General features: G+C 34.3%; 1 protein-coding gene and 1 long non-coding RNA gene across 19 annotated transcripts in view; one reads left to right on the forward strand and one right to left on the reverse strand.

Moving 5' to 3' along the window:
• The window catches only part of LOC101736088 (putative polypeptide N-acetylgalactosaminyltransferase 9), a 203,057-nt gene extending 196,273 nt beyond the window's left edge, over window positions 1-6,784 (forward strand). For 11 of the 16 annotated variants that reach the window (XM_004924075.4, XM_021346651.3, XM_062669677.1 and 8 more), the window contains 7 exons: window positions 288-457; window positions 627-791; window positions 865-1,328; window positions 1,482-1,664; window positions 1,968-2,075; window positions 3,588-3,716; window positions 4,230-6,784. In XM_004924075.4, coding sequence (XP_004924132.1) covers window positions 288-457; window positions 627-791; window positions 865-1,328; window positions 1,482-1,664; window positions 1,968-2,075; window positions 3,588-3,716; window positions 4,230-4,397 — 1,387 coding nt within the window. In that variant the 3' untranslated portion in view covers window positions 4,398-6,784. Of the gene's footprint in view, window positions 1-287; window positions 458-626; window positions 792-864; window positions 1,329-1,481; window positions 1,665-1,967; window positions 2,076-2,581; window positions 2,687-3,587; window positions 3,717-4,229 lie in introns of all 16 variants that reach the window. The other 5 variants (XM_012688638.4, XM_062669681.1, XM_062669682.1 and 2 more) reach the window with 1 other exon arrangement.
• On the reverse strand, window positions 6,771-14,308 carry LOC101736308 (uncharacterized). 3 transcript variants are annotated; one of them, XR_009973639.1, is made up of 5 exons: window positions 13,781-14,308; window positions 12,736-12,925; window positions 12,278-12,501; window positions 9,119-9,198; window positions 6,771-6,970 (listed from the first exon to the last, which is right to left on the reverse strand). It is a non-coding gene; the product is annotated as an uncharacterized LOC101736308 (long non-coding RNA). The 3 variants fall into 3 exon arrangements; XR_209671.5 differs by lacking the exon at window positions 9,119-9,198 and having other exon boundaries at window positions 13,781-14,304; XR_009973638.1 differs by lacking the exons at window positions 6,771-6,970; window positions 9,119-9,198 and having other exon boundaries at window positions 12,233-12,501; window positions 13,781-14,304.
• Between the last annotated feature and the right edge of the window lie 1,318 nt (window positions 14,309-15,626).

A 15,626-nucleotide genomic window follows, 5' to 3' on the forward strand; every position in this document is an offset into this window, starting at 1 on the left:
AAAACATATTTGTAATAAGTAACAATTTTTTTTAAATCAAATATCACATCGTTTTCATATCTTAATATCTATAGCTTCCCAAAACGCCATCAGTTGTACAAAATAAGTATACTCCGTAAAAGGTAGCCTAGGAAATATCATTTTAAGGGATAAGGCCTCCCAATATAACACTCTTGTTCATTATTAACGAACTTAATCCTTTTTTGCTAGTGGTGTTCAATAAAAGAATTTTCTAACCTTTGAAAAAAATAGAAACTTAAAATGACCATTTACTTTATAAATTTTAGGTGCAAGCAACCTGGAAGGTATTTGGAAGATTTACCACAGACCTCGGTCGTAATATGCTTCCACAATGAAGCGTGGTCAGTGTTGTTGAGAACTGTGCATTCGGTTTTGGACCGATCACCAGCGCATCTGATCAAAGAAATCATACTTGTTGATGATTTTTCTGATATGCGTAAGTATTGTTTATTAGTATTGTAGTTACAAGGTTTATTATGTTTTAAAAAGTTTTTGGCAATATTTTATTTGTCAAAGGTAATCATCGATGCAAAGTAAGGATTTTTGTTTGTGTTTGTTGTATTTGATTGAGTTACAGAGAAAAACAAATTGTTTAAATTTTTCAGCACACTTGATGCAGCAACTGGACGATTATATGTCGTCACTCCCCAAGGTTAGAATAGTAAGAGCAACACGCCGTGAAGGCTTAATCAGGGCCAGATTGATCGGCGCCCGATACGTGACCGCCCCTATTCTAACCTATCTCGACAGTCATTGCGAATGTACTGAAGGTATGGACAGTTTCAAGCAAACTTAAACCAAACGCATCAATAAATAAAGACTAATGTCACTTTTTTGGTACAGGTTGGCTGGAGCCCCTTCTTGATAGGATCGCGCGTAACAAAACGACCGTCGTCTGTCCTGTCATTGATGTAATTGATGACAATACTCTGGAGTATCACTATAGGGATTCTTCATCTGTCAACGTTGGTGGTTTCGACTGGAATTTACAGTTTAATTGGCATCCGGTACCATCGAAGGAACGCGCCAAGCATCAGAATACAGCAGAACCGGTTTGGTCTCCGACTATGGCCGGTGGCCTCTTTGCGATTGATAAGGAGTTCTTCGAAAAACTTGGAACCTACGATAACGGATTCGATATTTGGGGCGGTGAAAATTTGGAATTATCTTTTAAGACGTGGATGTGTGGAGGAACTCTTGAAATTGTGCCGTGCTCTCACGTTGGACATATTTTTAGAAAACGATCTCCATACAAGTGGCGAACAGGAGTTAATGTTTTAAAAAAGAATTCCGTGAGACTGGCAGAGGTAATTTTTTCATTAAACGATGAAAATAAATGAAAAAATTAACATAATGTTACTGATTTACTGTAGATGTTAAAAAAATAAATCTTCTGTAACTTAATTTCTTATTTAATCATATGTTTCAGTTATTAAAATAGATTAATATTAAAATTTCAGGTTTGGCTCGATGATTACGCCAAATATTATTATCAACGTGTAGGTAACGATAAAGGGGACTACGGTGATGTCAGCAGCCGCAAAACACTGAGAAAAAATCTCGGCTGCAAATCTTTCGAATGGTACTTGAAAAACATCTATCCGGAATTGTTTATCCCTGGAGAATCGGTTGCTCATGGAGAGGTAAGTAACAGGCACTCAACTTCTAAATCGAATCAAGCAACGAAATACAAACTTCAAATTGAGGCTTTTGAAGATACTACAAGACTCACAAAACTCAACTACAAGTTTCACATTAGAAGTTTTAAGATCTGTTTCGTAAAAATCTTTAATTTTTAAGCTGTTCAAGATGGAGCACATGTTTTTTGTTTATCATCTAGAAAACATGCCTTAAAAACTGGAAAATTAATTGACTACTTGGCACCTTTGATATAAACAAACAGGTGTTATTTATAATGAGGATTTTTCGAAATTTATCCCGAACAGATACGCAATATTGGCTTCCAAAAGATTTGTCTGGACTCTCCAACCCGCAAGTCAGATCACCATAAGCCAGTCGGACTTTACCCGTGCCACCGACAGGGAGGAAATCAGGTCTTCTGTCGTTTATGATTTGACGCATTGCGGCAGTACCATTTTTGGAGTGTCCTCCTTCTTGATAGGTTTCGTTTTGCACATGTATTTGCACGTCGGTAAAATTTAGCACGTCATCACGTTTTATTTGTAACAATCACTAATAGATCCGAAACAGAGCGTTCTATCGTCGCTACTGCCTCGACGGAGTAACAGTAGATGAAAATCAAGAAGAAGCTGAATTCGTTTTTTTCCACAAATGTCACGGAGGTGGTGGTAATCAGGTACAAGGAGTATTTTGCGTCGATTAAGATTTGGGAAAACTGGGTTTTTGAAAACATTTGTTTTTTGTTCATGTTTGTGGAATGAGTATTTTAGCAGTTTGACTTTTGATATTTTGCCATCATCATTATCATGATCCGAATAATATAATCACTTGGTAATTTTTTTCTGTCAAACTGTCAAGTGGTTATATTTTTGAGCACGCTTGCTTATAGCACGCCTTCTTAACTTTAAAATGGCATTAGATCGCGAACCCTCCATCGACCATGTGCATTGATTCGGCGGCTGGTCCTGAAGATATGAAGAAACCGGTCAACCTTTGGCCTTGTCACGGGGAATATGGAAACCAGGTTTGTCGAAGGGCGCAATTTCTTTTCTTATGTTTTCTCCTGCTTTTGCTTTTTTAATAGATCGGTGTTATGGTTCGTTATTTTTTTGGGTAAGTTCTACAAGTAGTTTATAAATTCATGCATTTACTAATTTGCATCACATCATTAAATATAGGCGGTTGAAAAATTTGCCAGTTTTTTAAACTATATCTTTATATGCATGATTAGGTGCAGTACTAATGCAAAACCTATCAGAATTAAAAGGGAAATATCATAATTTTGACGCTACGTTCGGAAGCCTAAAGAATCCTTCAAAATTGGTACTGCCGCTATGTATATTGTATCATAGTATTTAGTTCGTATATTATATACATCTCCAAAAAGTAACATGTTGTTCATTTTATGTGAGTTTTTATACTTTTTTGATTTCATTTGGGTGGTGGTGGTGTGTAATTTTCAATGATTATAATAACTACATACATTGCCTTATTCTGTTAAATTTTATTTATACAACAAAATATAAACCCACATTCCCATCTGAAACTACTAACTTTAAGTTGATATTTAGGTGTTCAAATCATGCTGTTTATTTCACATTGTTTTTAGTCTATTCTATGTATTCTGAAAAACTAAAATATCTTCTAAAAGTTGTGGTTTAAAGGGGTTTTTTGTTATATATTTATAAAGGCCAGCTAACGAATGACCTTACCGATGGCATTTAGTAATCATAGCCCGTGATAATGAGCAATGTAAATAACTTAACGAAACATAGAGTTGAAGTCTGAATTGCATTGAAAAAAAAAAGATAATGCAATAATGAATTAAAAAAAAAGATAATGCAATAATATTAATTTTGAATTGGGAATATGAATCGTGGCCAATATTATAAAATGTTAAATCGCTATATCAATATAATTCACAGTACTGGATGTATTCGAAAAACGGAGAGATACGTCGCGATGAAACTTGCTTGGACTATTCCGGGCACGATGTTGTATTGTACCCTTGTCACGGTGCTAAGGGAAATCAATTATGGTTGTACGATCCTAATGTGAGTATCGGTTGCCTTTGTTACAGTATTTTGATATAAACCCAGCTATTTGAATTGTATGTATGCTGCAAACTTTTCGGTACATGTATTTTGTTTGCTTGACAACGTTCATTATTCTATGTATGACAAATGGCTTAAGCATAATAAAGGGGTGTTAAAGAAAAACAAAGAAAGAAGTTTAGTAAAATTGATTATGTGTTGACATTGAGGTAGCTCAGTAAGACTGTTCGCATTCTGAGTGTCCGTATGTTTTTTTTATTGCTTAGATGGGTGGACGAGCTCACGATCCACCTGGTGTTAAGTGGTTACCAGAGCCCTTAGACATCTACAACGTAAATGTCGCCCCTTACCTTGAGACAAGAGTTCTAAGGTCTCAGTTGTAACAGTACGATGGCTTCAAACCGATACGCATCACTGCTTTACAGCAGAAATATGCAGGATGGTGGTACCTACCCGTGCGGACTCAAAATACGTCCTAGCACCAGTATGATAAATTAAATTTAAAAATTACAGACAAAGCTACTAAAACATGGCTCAAGCGAGAAATGCATGGCTATTTCTCGTAATAAGGACAAGATCACCATGGAAACGTGCAAAGAATCAGAAGACAGGCAGAAATGGACAATGGAGAATTTCAATGCTGAGCGCCTCAGTCCAGAACTTATAGCTGAGATCCAGTAGCCAGAGGCCTACGAAGAAATCTTATTCATTTAAGATTCAAAGACTTGATGATAAAGACTTGAGTGAGTGACGTAGTTGTGTTATAAGGATCACTTGTTGTCAAATGCAACTTTTGCGTTCTAGTGAATATTGACGAATTTTATTGGCGTTCTTATTGTAGACGTACGATTTACTGGACATTATGGACTTGTCATCATATCTTAAAGTTTTACTAATTGATACAGCCAGAGCTATGCCTGGTTTATGTAATCGTTTCTCGAATACAAGCAAGCGCAAATATTAGGATATTCTCTTGTCTTGTAATATAACATTGTTATGAATTTCAGTAGTTCCATTTGGAAGTATCTATCTGTTGTCGTCTTCTTGTCTTTCGTCTGATTGATATGAGATTATATATGACCGTAAGAACCGCAGTAAAGTAGTGCCAAGTGCCCACGTATGGTCGCATCGTATACAACGTTTTCGCCTGCTTTTATTCGAGAAACTGTCTTTGTGTAGAAAGACCCTTAGTGAATAAATTCTTTGCGAGACAAGAAATTTTGTAATGTATAATAAAATGGATTAAGTTCAGGGAAGTTGAACCCGCAATTATGATTGCTTCTGTATGTGTTACTGGTTCGTGTTGATTATGGATTTAAGATGTATGGCTAGTGTGCAATTTTGTTTGATATGTATTTTGAAATTTTTAATGTATGTAAATCTAATGAAGGAAACCTTTATTAAGATTTGTTGTTGCTGCTATTTCTTGTTGTTTGAGAGTTTATATTCGGCCTAGTTGTAGACTGATGCAAGTTTTTTTTTAGGTAATTATTTTATTTAGGTTCCTAATTCTTAATTCTAAATAAAATGTCTGAAATTAGTTTCGCGACGAACAGAGAAGAACGTAAAATTTCAAACAGGAATTTTCTTAGGGATGTTTCTTTCGGATTTCATATCAAACTAACATATCTTTATAAATGTTTAGAATTTTAATAGCTAATTAATTATACTTCATTTTGTACATTTTTAATTCTATGATCGTAAAAGAACTCTTCTGAGGTATTGTATTCAAGTATTAATGTACTACTTAGGTTTTAATACAAAATTGTAAAAGTGTGTAAATAAATGATTTTAATGTTAATATTAAATATTTACAAAATATACCCAGTACCTATTATAACTAGTATCATAAATTTAATATATTATGTAATTATTGGTAGATAGTGATTTTCATTTCAATATATCCGGTTTTCTTTTTTTATTAAATAATAGTCATAATATGTCTTCGAGTTCTACGCTCATTTTCAAATCTGAATGATAATATTTCTCTTATCACCATTTCAATGGGAAAAAACAACACGTTAATTGTAACTAAGATTTTTATAAATGTTACTAAATAAATTCGTTTTCCTTTATTTTCTTTGATGTTACAATTAAATATAGTCATATAGCAGGGAAACTTTCGCATAGATTTAAAAAAATTCTTAGGTTTAATGATTTGTAATTTGAAAAATTCTAAAACTTTTTTTTTTAATTACAAATTTATTTTCTTTCTGTAAAGGAGAAACGTTTCTTTTAAACTGACTGAATGTTTTTAGAATTTAATTAATTACATTCCTATTGTTTTGAAAGTGCTATCCAATATAATGTTTAAGTATTTCTATAATCTTTCGAATCTCCTTGAACGATTTTAGCATTCCCGTATATTATTCCAAACGGTATGTTCAAAAGTTTATTTTATTTAAAAACAATATCCGACCTATTTTCAGATTACGCACAGTAAATGTACTCAAAAGGAAACCCTAAGACTTCATTTTGTAATACTGACGTTTCAAATGGTAATATTTTTTTTTTCGTCTCCTTTATAAATTTTCAGTAATAAAATAATTATTTATCGTGGTAGACCCGAAATATTTGGGGGTCTGGAATATAGCGATGATGAAAAGTACCATCTACACATACATAACAAACAAAAATATTTTTTCTTAATTTTTAAAATATGACGTTAAAATTAAAAATTGTTTTATAAATTCCAATAAGAAGTTTTTTTTTTTTTTAAATCAGTATACTATTCAAATTTTCGCAAATATCTGTATTATTAAATAACGTAGTATTATCGACTTCTATGCCATTTTATCATTCCGGTGTCAAATTGATTAGTAAATAAACTTAAAATACATGTAAATAGAGTTCAGCTTATTTATAGAATTGTAATATCCGATTAAAAATTGATATAGTAAAAAAAATTAATGTGCCTTATACTTTTAAATTATAGTTAGTTATATTTGAATGTTGAAAATTTTCTGTATATTATTGCTGTCTCCAATTGTAATATAAATTAGGATAAAAGTAGCGTAAATTAGTTGACTGGGGTAGTATTTGTAAAATAAAGCATTGTTTGATTTTTATGTAACGTCTTTTATTTCTTGAGTGAAAAGTATAAAGAAATATTGTGTCAATTTTCACCATTTTCCGTGCAGTGCATTTTAAGTCGGGACTAGGAACGAAGCACCCTTTTTTGTTTTCATTTTAGGTGTCGACTACAGCCTGCTACAGGCCAGAGGGATTAGCGTTATATCTGGTTTTTCGTCTGGCTGTCAAAAGAGAGCGGTGAAAAATAGTTATTTTTTTTTAACAACACAAATACGGACATGAAGCAATGAAAATACAATTGAATATCGTTATTGTAACATTTATTTTCTATTCTTTATTTGTACATTTACAAAAGAAACAAAACAACTTATTAACCCTTTGACTGTCATGTAGGTCACCGGTGCCCTACGTGGCGCACTGAAGTAATTATGTCGATTTCTGTTGTTACTATAGCGCCGGAGTATCTAGTGGACTTTGGGAAAGTCGAATTCGACTTTCCCAAAGTCGAATTCGACTTACTTAGAACGAATCTATTTCTGAGAAACCTAAAATACTAAAACATACATTAAAAACAAAAGAAGGCATAGCTAGGCAATCGAGACGCTTAGTAACAGAAATCGTCATAATTACTTCAGTGCGCCGCGTAGGGCACCGGTGACCTACATGGCAGCCAATGTGTTAATATTTTAGAAATACTAGTGGTCCCGCAGTAGTCGAAATTCGACTATAATTAATTGAAATTATAAGTTTGAACATTATTACGGTTCTATTGTCAAAGACTCTTATACTTCTATTATCACAGATTTCGTCAAGACTACAATATAGACAATAATCTATTCTCAATTAGACGACAGACTTCAGCAATAAACAAAAAGTATATATCACGCGTATATATAATACTGCTGTGGAATGTTTTATTTATAGATTTAATGTATTTTTAATGCATAATTAAAAATATTAGCATTCTGCACTCCTTCTCTATATTCTCTATAAGCGTGGAAAATTTCATACTCCTCCGTCCGCGCAATTTTTGCAAAAAGGGGTACAAAGTTTTCGCTTCACGTATTAATTATTGATTTAGAAATCTATAAAATGATAGACAACATTTCATGGGCAGTTCATTTGATTATGTGACAAGCGACATCCACGCAATTACCGCTATTTTACGATTCAAAATTGCCCCATAATAAATTCTAATGGGCCAAACAAAAACTCATAAAGCTGAAACATGTTGGTCGTTCTGTTACAAAAGTTTTAATGTCATGTCTCGGACTCTGGGTTGTCGTAAACGGGCGATGAGCCACGCAAAGTTATCTGATGTAATTGAAAAGAGGACTGCGCGGGTAATTTTAGGAAAAACGGCACAATCATGTTTGGCTTACAAATTGGTTCAGATGAAACATATAGCGATGTTGTAGGGATTTTTCCTGTATAATTAAGAAAATATTTTCCGTGTATTTTTTTCGGCTTAGCATTCAATGCTTGTTTCGGTGTTGTAGTAATCTTAAATGTGTTTGTGCTTATGCTTCGAAAGCAAATTTTATATTATTAAGGAAGCTATTCGGAGTTGAATTCGAGATAGAAAATTTAATTCAATTACACGTTCCCTAGTACAAGTGACTGCAGAGTGAAGTATGATTATGCTTGAAGGACTTAAAAGGATTTAAATTACTTTTTCATATTTGACTGTATAGGTAAATCGCTTAAAATATTCTGGTTTTGGAACGAAGTTCCTTATGGGACGGTGCGGAGGGGTACCCTAACCGGGAAAGAACGTCCGTAACGTAAGACGTTCCTGAATCGCGGTGACGAGATGTTACACTGTTGATAGACGTTCTCATCATCATCATCATCAACAGCCCACAGTCGTCCACTGCTGGACTTAGGCCTCTCCCAATCCACACCACTAAGCCCGGTCTGCGGCTCTCCTCATCCACTTCTTGCCGGCCACCGTATGGAGGGCATCACACCACCTAGCCAGGGGGCGTCCCACGTTACGTCTTCCGCTGCGCGGTCGCCACTCGAGAACCCGTCTGCTCCAGCGATCGTCAGTCCTACGGCATATATGGCCGGCCCACTACCACTTCAGCTTGCTGACTCTTTGAGCTATGTCGATCACTTTAGTTCTCTGTCGAATAATCTCATTCCGGACTTTATCCTTCAGAGAAACTCCGAGCATGGCTCTGTCCATGGCTCGCTGAGCGACTTTGAGCTGACGGACCAACCGTACTGTGAGTGTCCACGTTTCGGCTCCGTAAATCTCTTCTGCTTTCAATAGCTTAGTTGTTATACCATCATCTTCAGGAGCTTTTCCATTCTTGAGTTAGATGATAGACGTTCTAGTATTTCTCTAGCTAAATCATTCTTACCTGGCGTAGAGGGATACCGTGGTCATGCAGGCGGTTCCCCCAGGGCGAGGCTGCTCCATTGCACTGCGGACTGGTTGACCCTTGGGACAATTTTTACTTTTATAAAAAATCATAATAAAAAATGTATACTCGAATAATTTTCTTCATACATCGAATTTCGAATAGAACTTAAAATTAATATTTTTATAATATGGAACTTCGTTTCTATCCGCGGGTGTCCCTCGATACCACACATCTTTTTTTTTTCATTTATTTGGTTACTATAGGCCATTTATGTCTTTTAAGTACTGCAGACATATTTTATGATATATTTTAGTTATCTATATATTAATACGTGAAGCAAAAACTTTGTATCCCTTTTTACGAAAATTGTGCGGACGGAGGAGTATGAAATTTTCCACACTTATAGAGAATATAGAGAGGAAGTGTACAATGCTAATATTTTTTTTAAATAATTCATAAAAGATACGTTAAATCGATAAAGAAAATATTACATACACTACATAACATGTATTTGACGCACACACGCATGCATACTATTTATTGTCAAACTTTTGTTCTTGACGTCTATTTTCAAATTGAGAATAGATTAAATATTGTTTGTCTTTGTTAATATTTTTTATAGTGTAATCTTGGCGAAATTTGAGATTATAGAAGTATAAAATACAATCATAATAGTGTACAAACTTACAATTCCAATTAATTATAGTCGAATTTCGACTACTGCGGGACCTCTAGTATATAGTTAATAGGACTACCCTACCTGCTATTGAGACTGGAACGAAAAAATATTTCCCAAATGCTCACTAATGCTTAAGCTGGTTGTACAATTCACACGACATGTCTACCTTGAACGACTTCTAAAATTAAGGAATCGTACATAAAATTACAGACAGTATCAAATAATAAAAAGAGAATATTAATATTTACATAACCGTTTTAATCTTTACCACCAACCGTCAAATGGTTTCTGGAGTACGGAGGTCATCTCTCATGGGACACAGGGTCGATGTTTCAGTAAAATTGTATTATATAAAAGCAGTTCCACTCTTTGAATAAGAAGGAATGCTCGTTTTGTTGGAGAAACATTAATGATGGTGATACGCTTCGGTTTGAAGGGTGAGGCTGCCGTTGTCACTATACTGAGACCTTAGAACTCATATCTCAAGGTGGGTGGCCGCATTTACTTTATAGATGTCTATGGGATCCGGTAACCACCTAACACCAGGTGGGCTGTAAGCTCATTCACCCATCTATGCAATAAATAAAAAACCTCCCATGTGGGCTCAGGATAAGCGCGTTATAAACTGTTCTAAAATTAAAATAACATACCTTATTCAAGTAACACTTCTTAAAATTTGAGTTTCTAAGCTAAATAACATTTTTTAATCTAAATATATTTTGCTCAGTGTTTCCTAATCAAACTAAGACAAACTATCGATACCAAACTTTCTTGTTGAATTATAAGGTCGTTTGCCCCAATACTCAGGAGATGCTTGAATCAAAATAAAAGTGTTTTCTGAAGTCAAAAGAACTCCTCCGAAAGAGGATTAGAGTAAGTCGTAGGTAGCTCTCTCATGAATAACTTAAATAAGTTGCATTATATCGAATCTGGTGTCTCGAAAGTTTGAATTAGAATTACATTTGTATTTTGAAAAATAAACCAATCGCTCTTCCATTCTATTTTAGTTTAGATAAAAATGAATTGCTGTTCGTTAGTCTCGCTAAAACTCAAGAACGGCTGGACCGAATTGGCTAATTTTGGTCTTGAATTATTTTTTGAATTCCAGAGAAGGTTTAAAAGGTAGATAAATATGTAAATGCTCGGAATTAAATAAAAATAACAATTTTGGTTTTCCTACGATGTGGCCCCCGTCGGAAGGATTCCTTTTGTTTGTTTTAAGTTTATTTTATAGAAAAGTTTAGGTCTTTTATTTATTGATTGAGGCACTACGAAGTCTGCCGGGTCAGCTAGTGCTAGATAAAATTGAATAAGTATTATTACTAGTTATCTTTTATACTATCAATTAAATTTTAAGCGGATTCTAAGAATTATTTTCTTTCAGCCCGAATGCGTACGTACCCGTTTTAAAAGTTCATACAGCTTTTATAATAATAATAATAATAATAATAAAGATCATTTATTGCCTTTCACATCATAAAATGAAATACAAAAAAAAAAAAGCAAAAAAAGAGAAAAAGGCAAAAGGAGGTGGCTCAGCTATTGCTGTTCAAGGTTGATAAATTGAACAGCGCTGATTTTCAGTCACCCCCGTTTCCCTTTGGTTCTTTGCGGGAATGAAGACTCCGTACGTGTGTACATACTCAGAATATGATATAAATTAGTAAAATTTATCGAATACAATTGAGATTCCAACCTTATGTTTCAAGGTGGGTGGCGGCATTCACGTTGCTACGTCTAAGGGCTCGGATAACCACTTAATATCTTGTGGGCGGTAAGCTTCTTATTTAATGCAAATATCTTCAACGAATACACCGAATCCAGTCGGAAATAGAACGATTTTTTTGTTCCAAGTAACGAGTCACTAATCACTGCACCGACTAGACGATAAAAGTAAAGATTTTTTAGGTTTACATGATAAAAATTATCTTTTACCGAGTTTTATGTTACAGATTGGAATTAATGGAATTACGGAAAATCTCATAGACCACAGTATATATTTTTAATGGTGGTAGGACCTCTTGTGAGTCCGCATGGGTAGGTACCGCCACCCTGCCTATTTCTGCCGTGAAGTAGTAATGCGTTTCGGTTTGAAGGTGGGGCAGTCGCTGTGGAGCATACTTGAGCCCTTAGAACTTATATCTCAAGGTGGGTTTTTTTTTATTGCTTAGATGGGTGGACGAACTCACAGCCCACCTGGTGTTAAGTGGTTACTGGAGCCCATAGACATCCACAACGTAAATGCGCCACCCATCTTGAGATATAAGTTCTAAGGTCTCAAGTATAGTTACATTGTGGCGCATTTACGTTGTAGATGTCTCTGGGCTCCAGTAACCGCTTAACACCAGGTGTGGTGTGAGCTCGTTCACCCATCTAAGCAATAAAAAAACACATCTTCCTGAAAATTAAATCTAAAACACGCAGAAAGTCTCTTAAAATTTAAAGCTATTTATTCCGAGTAGTTACAGAAAATATACCCGTCTTCACAGATACGTCCAATGATTCTTATGAAACAGATCAGTGGTCTCGCAATTTCCGTTTTCACTTGTTCAGTCCGTATTATAGCAGTCCAAGTTTGAAAAACTTTTCAATCGACCGCCTCCGACTGATTCCTTTTTACTCACTGAGCCGAGTATCCAATACTCGATTAGATTTCATTCGGTTTGATGAATATAGTTTTGTGCTCGTCTCGTTGAAGGAGCTGAAAAGTCAGTGAATTTCGCGAAATTCGTGATCTTAAAGATATTTCTATTTTGTTTTTCTATGAGGCCAATGACCTTACAAGCCGCTTCTGTTTAACCTTTACAGAATACATTAAAAAGAATTACGGCCTTGTCTCATCTACATCTAGTTCAATGGCGGGCAATATAAAGCAAGAAGGAAATGAGGGACTTAAAAAAAATGCTCGAAATTTCCCCATATGAAAGGTACTTACTGTACATAAACCAGAAAAAAACCGAAGTCTCCATAGATACAATTATTCCAAACGTTCCCTGAGATCAAGCTCCAAAATTTCCAATAGGTAGTAAAATTTCCAACGTTCCTTTTTTTCCATTCTGAATAGTAGCTAATGCATATTTTATTGGGGATAAGCGTTCGATTTCGGAATCAAACAAGCCAAACACCTTTTGTACCAGAAAAGAATATATATTTATTTAATTGAACTTATTTCTATCAAATTTTTTACTTTTAAGGGAAGGCTTCTTCTTAACAATTGCTATATAACTCTGAATCTAGAAAATCTATGACGGCATTTTCCATCGCTTCCCGAGACATTTTTGCTTATGTGAAGTGGTCTAAGTTGCGGAAAAAATGGTAATCGATTGAGGCTAAATCTAGCGAGCACGGTGGAATATGTATAGTTTATTCTAGTGACTCTTGTAATTTTAAAACAGTATGCTGTGCAGGGTCTGGTCTTGCTTCAACTTGAAACAATAAATTTGTGAACCTACAAGGTGATTCTTCGATTGTGCATCTTCGTTATTTTTGATGCGAAGCAGTCGTTTGTCCGGTATTGTGATTTCATCTTAACAGCTCAAGGTAGGTGATAAAATTCATGTTGTAATGCTTATAGGATCAGAATCTAGTCAGAACCAAAAATCAGGTGGATTGTCTGTTTATCTTTTATCTTTTATTTTTATTTTTTGCTTAGATAGGTGGACGAGCTCACAGCCCACCTGTGTTACATGGTTACTGGAGCCCATAGACATCTACAACGCGCCACCCACCTTGAGATATGAGTTCTAAGGTCTCAAATATAGTTACAACGGCTGCCCCACCCTTCAAACCGAAACGCATTACTACTTCACGGCAGAAATAGGCAGGGTGGTGGTACCTACCCGCGCGGACTCATTAGAGGTCCTACCACCAGTAAAATCTATACAGTATCTAAAGCAATCATAATTCCTAGTAAAAACAAAATCCTACTAAATTTTTAATTTTCACTAAGTCGTGGTCAGCGTTTGCCAAAACATATTCACCTAAATACTGATCAAGACGCCGTATTTTCCTTAATCTCCGTACCTTGCGACAGACTCGTATCGAATACCTTATAAGCCGTAACAACTTGTCCAACTCGTAATTTCGCTTCGATTCGTAAAGTTTCGGGCTTCACCAGTATTTTGGTGGTGTTCCAATAGTCATTGGATACAAAAACTTTTTCATTTACGCTCCTGAACGCCAGCTGAATAATATATGAACGGTTCGCCTGGCTTCCTAAGCGTCGAAATCCTTTGGCTTTAAGGATTTTTAAGCTTTTCCAACTGAATTAATGACATCTTACTGTGGATTTTCTCCGATGGAAAATAAATTTTGTTTGTTAAAATTTGTCGATAGTAAAATGTTTAACGTAAAAATCGAAGAACTAAGAAGAAAAGTAATAGTTTTGTTATTTATTATAACTAAAATAGGAATACGGACGTTCTTTAGCGATTCACAACATTTGTAAGTCCAAAATATATGTGTGTTCCCAAAGCACTTCTCTACATTTGACAACTACAAAATAGACAAACAAACTACAAAATAGTTTTAAGTAAAAAACAGTTCTAATAATGAATCTGATTTAATTTTACATTTAATAATTCTATTTTATAAAACTAAATAATATGATTTAATTTATTTACTAATACACACATCCGTTTAGAGTAAAAAATCCGCTCTACATTTGACAACTACAAAATAGACAAATAAACTACAAAATAGTTTTAAGTAAAAAACAGTTATAATAATGAATCCGATTTAATTTTACATTTAATAGTTCTATTATATGAAACTAAATAGCATGATTTGATTTACTAACTAACACACACATCCGCTTAGAGTAAAAAATCCGCTCTACATTTGACAACTACAAAATAGACAAACAAACTACAAAATAGTTTTAAGTAAAAAACAGTTATAATAATGAATCTGATTTAATTTTACATTTAATAATTCTATTATATGAAACTAAATAGCATGATTTGATTTACTAACTAACACACACATCCGCTTAGAGTAAAAAATCCGCTCTACATTTGACAATTACAAAATAGGCGAACTACAAAATATTTTTAAGTAAAAAACAGTTATAATAATGAATTTGATTTTATTTTACATTTAATAAATCTAGAAACTAAGTAACGTGATTTGATTTATTAACTAACACACACATCCGCTTAGAGTAAAAAATCCGCATTTGAATGTAAATTATACATACATACGACTATTTCCAAGAAATGTGTGTCAGTGGTTCCATTGTATGAATAAGAAATAACTAAAGTTTCCTAGCTGCCCGCATTCGAGCAGTTAACATCGCAAAATGAGGTGTACACAATGAAACTTCCTTCTTAAAATGGGCTAAAAGATATTTTCTCAAGAAAAATGAGCTAATGGCCCATCTGCTTTAATTAGCAATGAAGATAACTAATGTTAAAGTGGAATGGAATTAATTAAGATTTTAAAGTATTTCAAAGCAAATAAATACCCGGATATCGTGTAAAAAATGAATTATAGCAACAAAGACTTTTCCTATGACGCGGCAAATGAGCATGAATTTGCACGTGAATAAACAATTCTGTCTGATACTTTTGCATTTCTTAAATACATTTGTTCATTGAAATGTCTTATATTTTTACTGCTCAATAACTTGTTTTAATAACTTACATGTATGTTACCTATAATAGGCCCCGAAATGATATGACAGATTTCGATATAAGTTGCAGAAATTCGTTAGGTTGACCTATTGGCTGATCTTGAAAAGGTTTGTAGCGATCGGAGCAAAGTCAAATCGAAGATGGGCAAAACATACCGGGTTTTACTATTTTAGTAGTGGTCCAGCAGTAGTCG

The sequence above is a fragment of the Bombyx mori genome, chromosome 8 (genome assembly GCF_030269925.1).
Source record: "Bombyx mori chromosome 8, ASM3026992v2".
Taxonomy (NCBI): domain Eukaryota; kingdom Metazoa; phylum Arthropoda; class Insecta; order Lepidoptera; family Bombycidae; genus Bombyx; species Bombyx mori.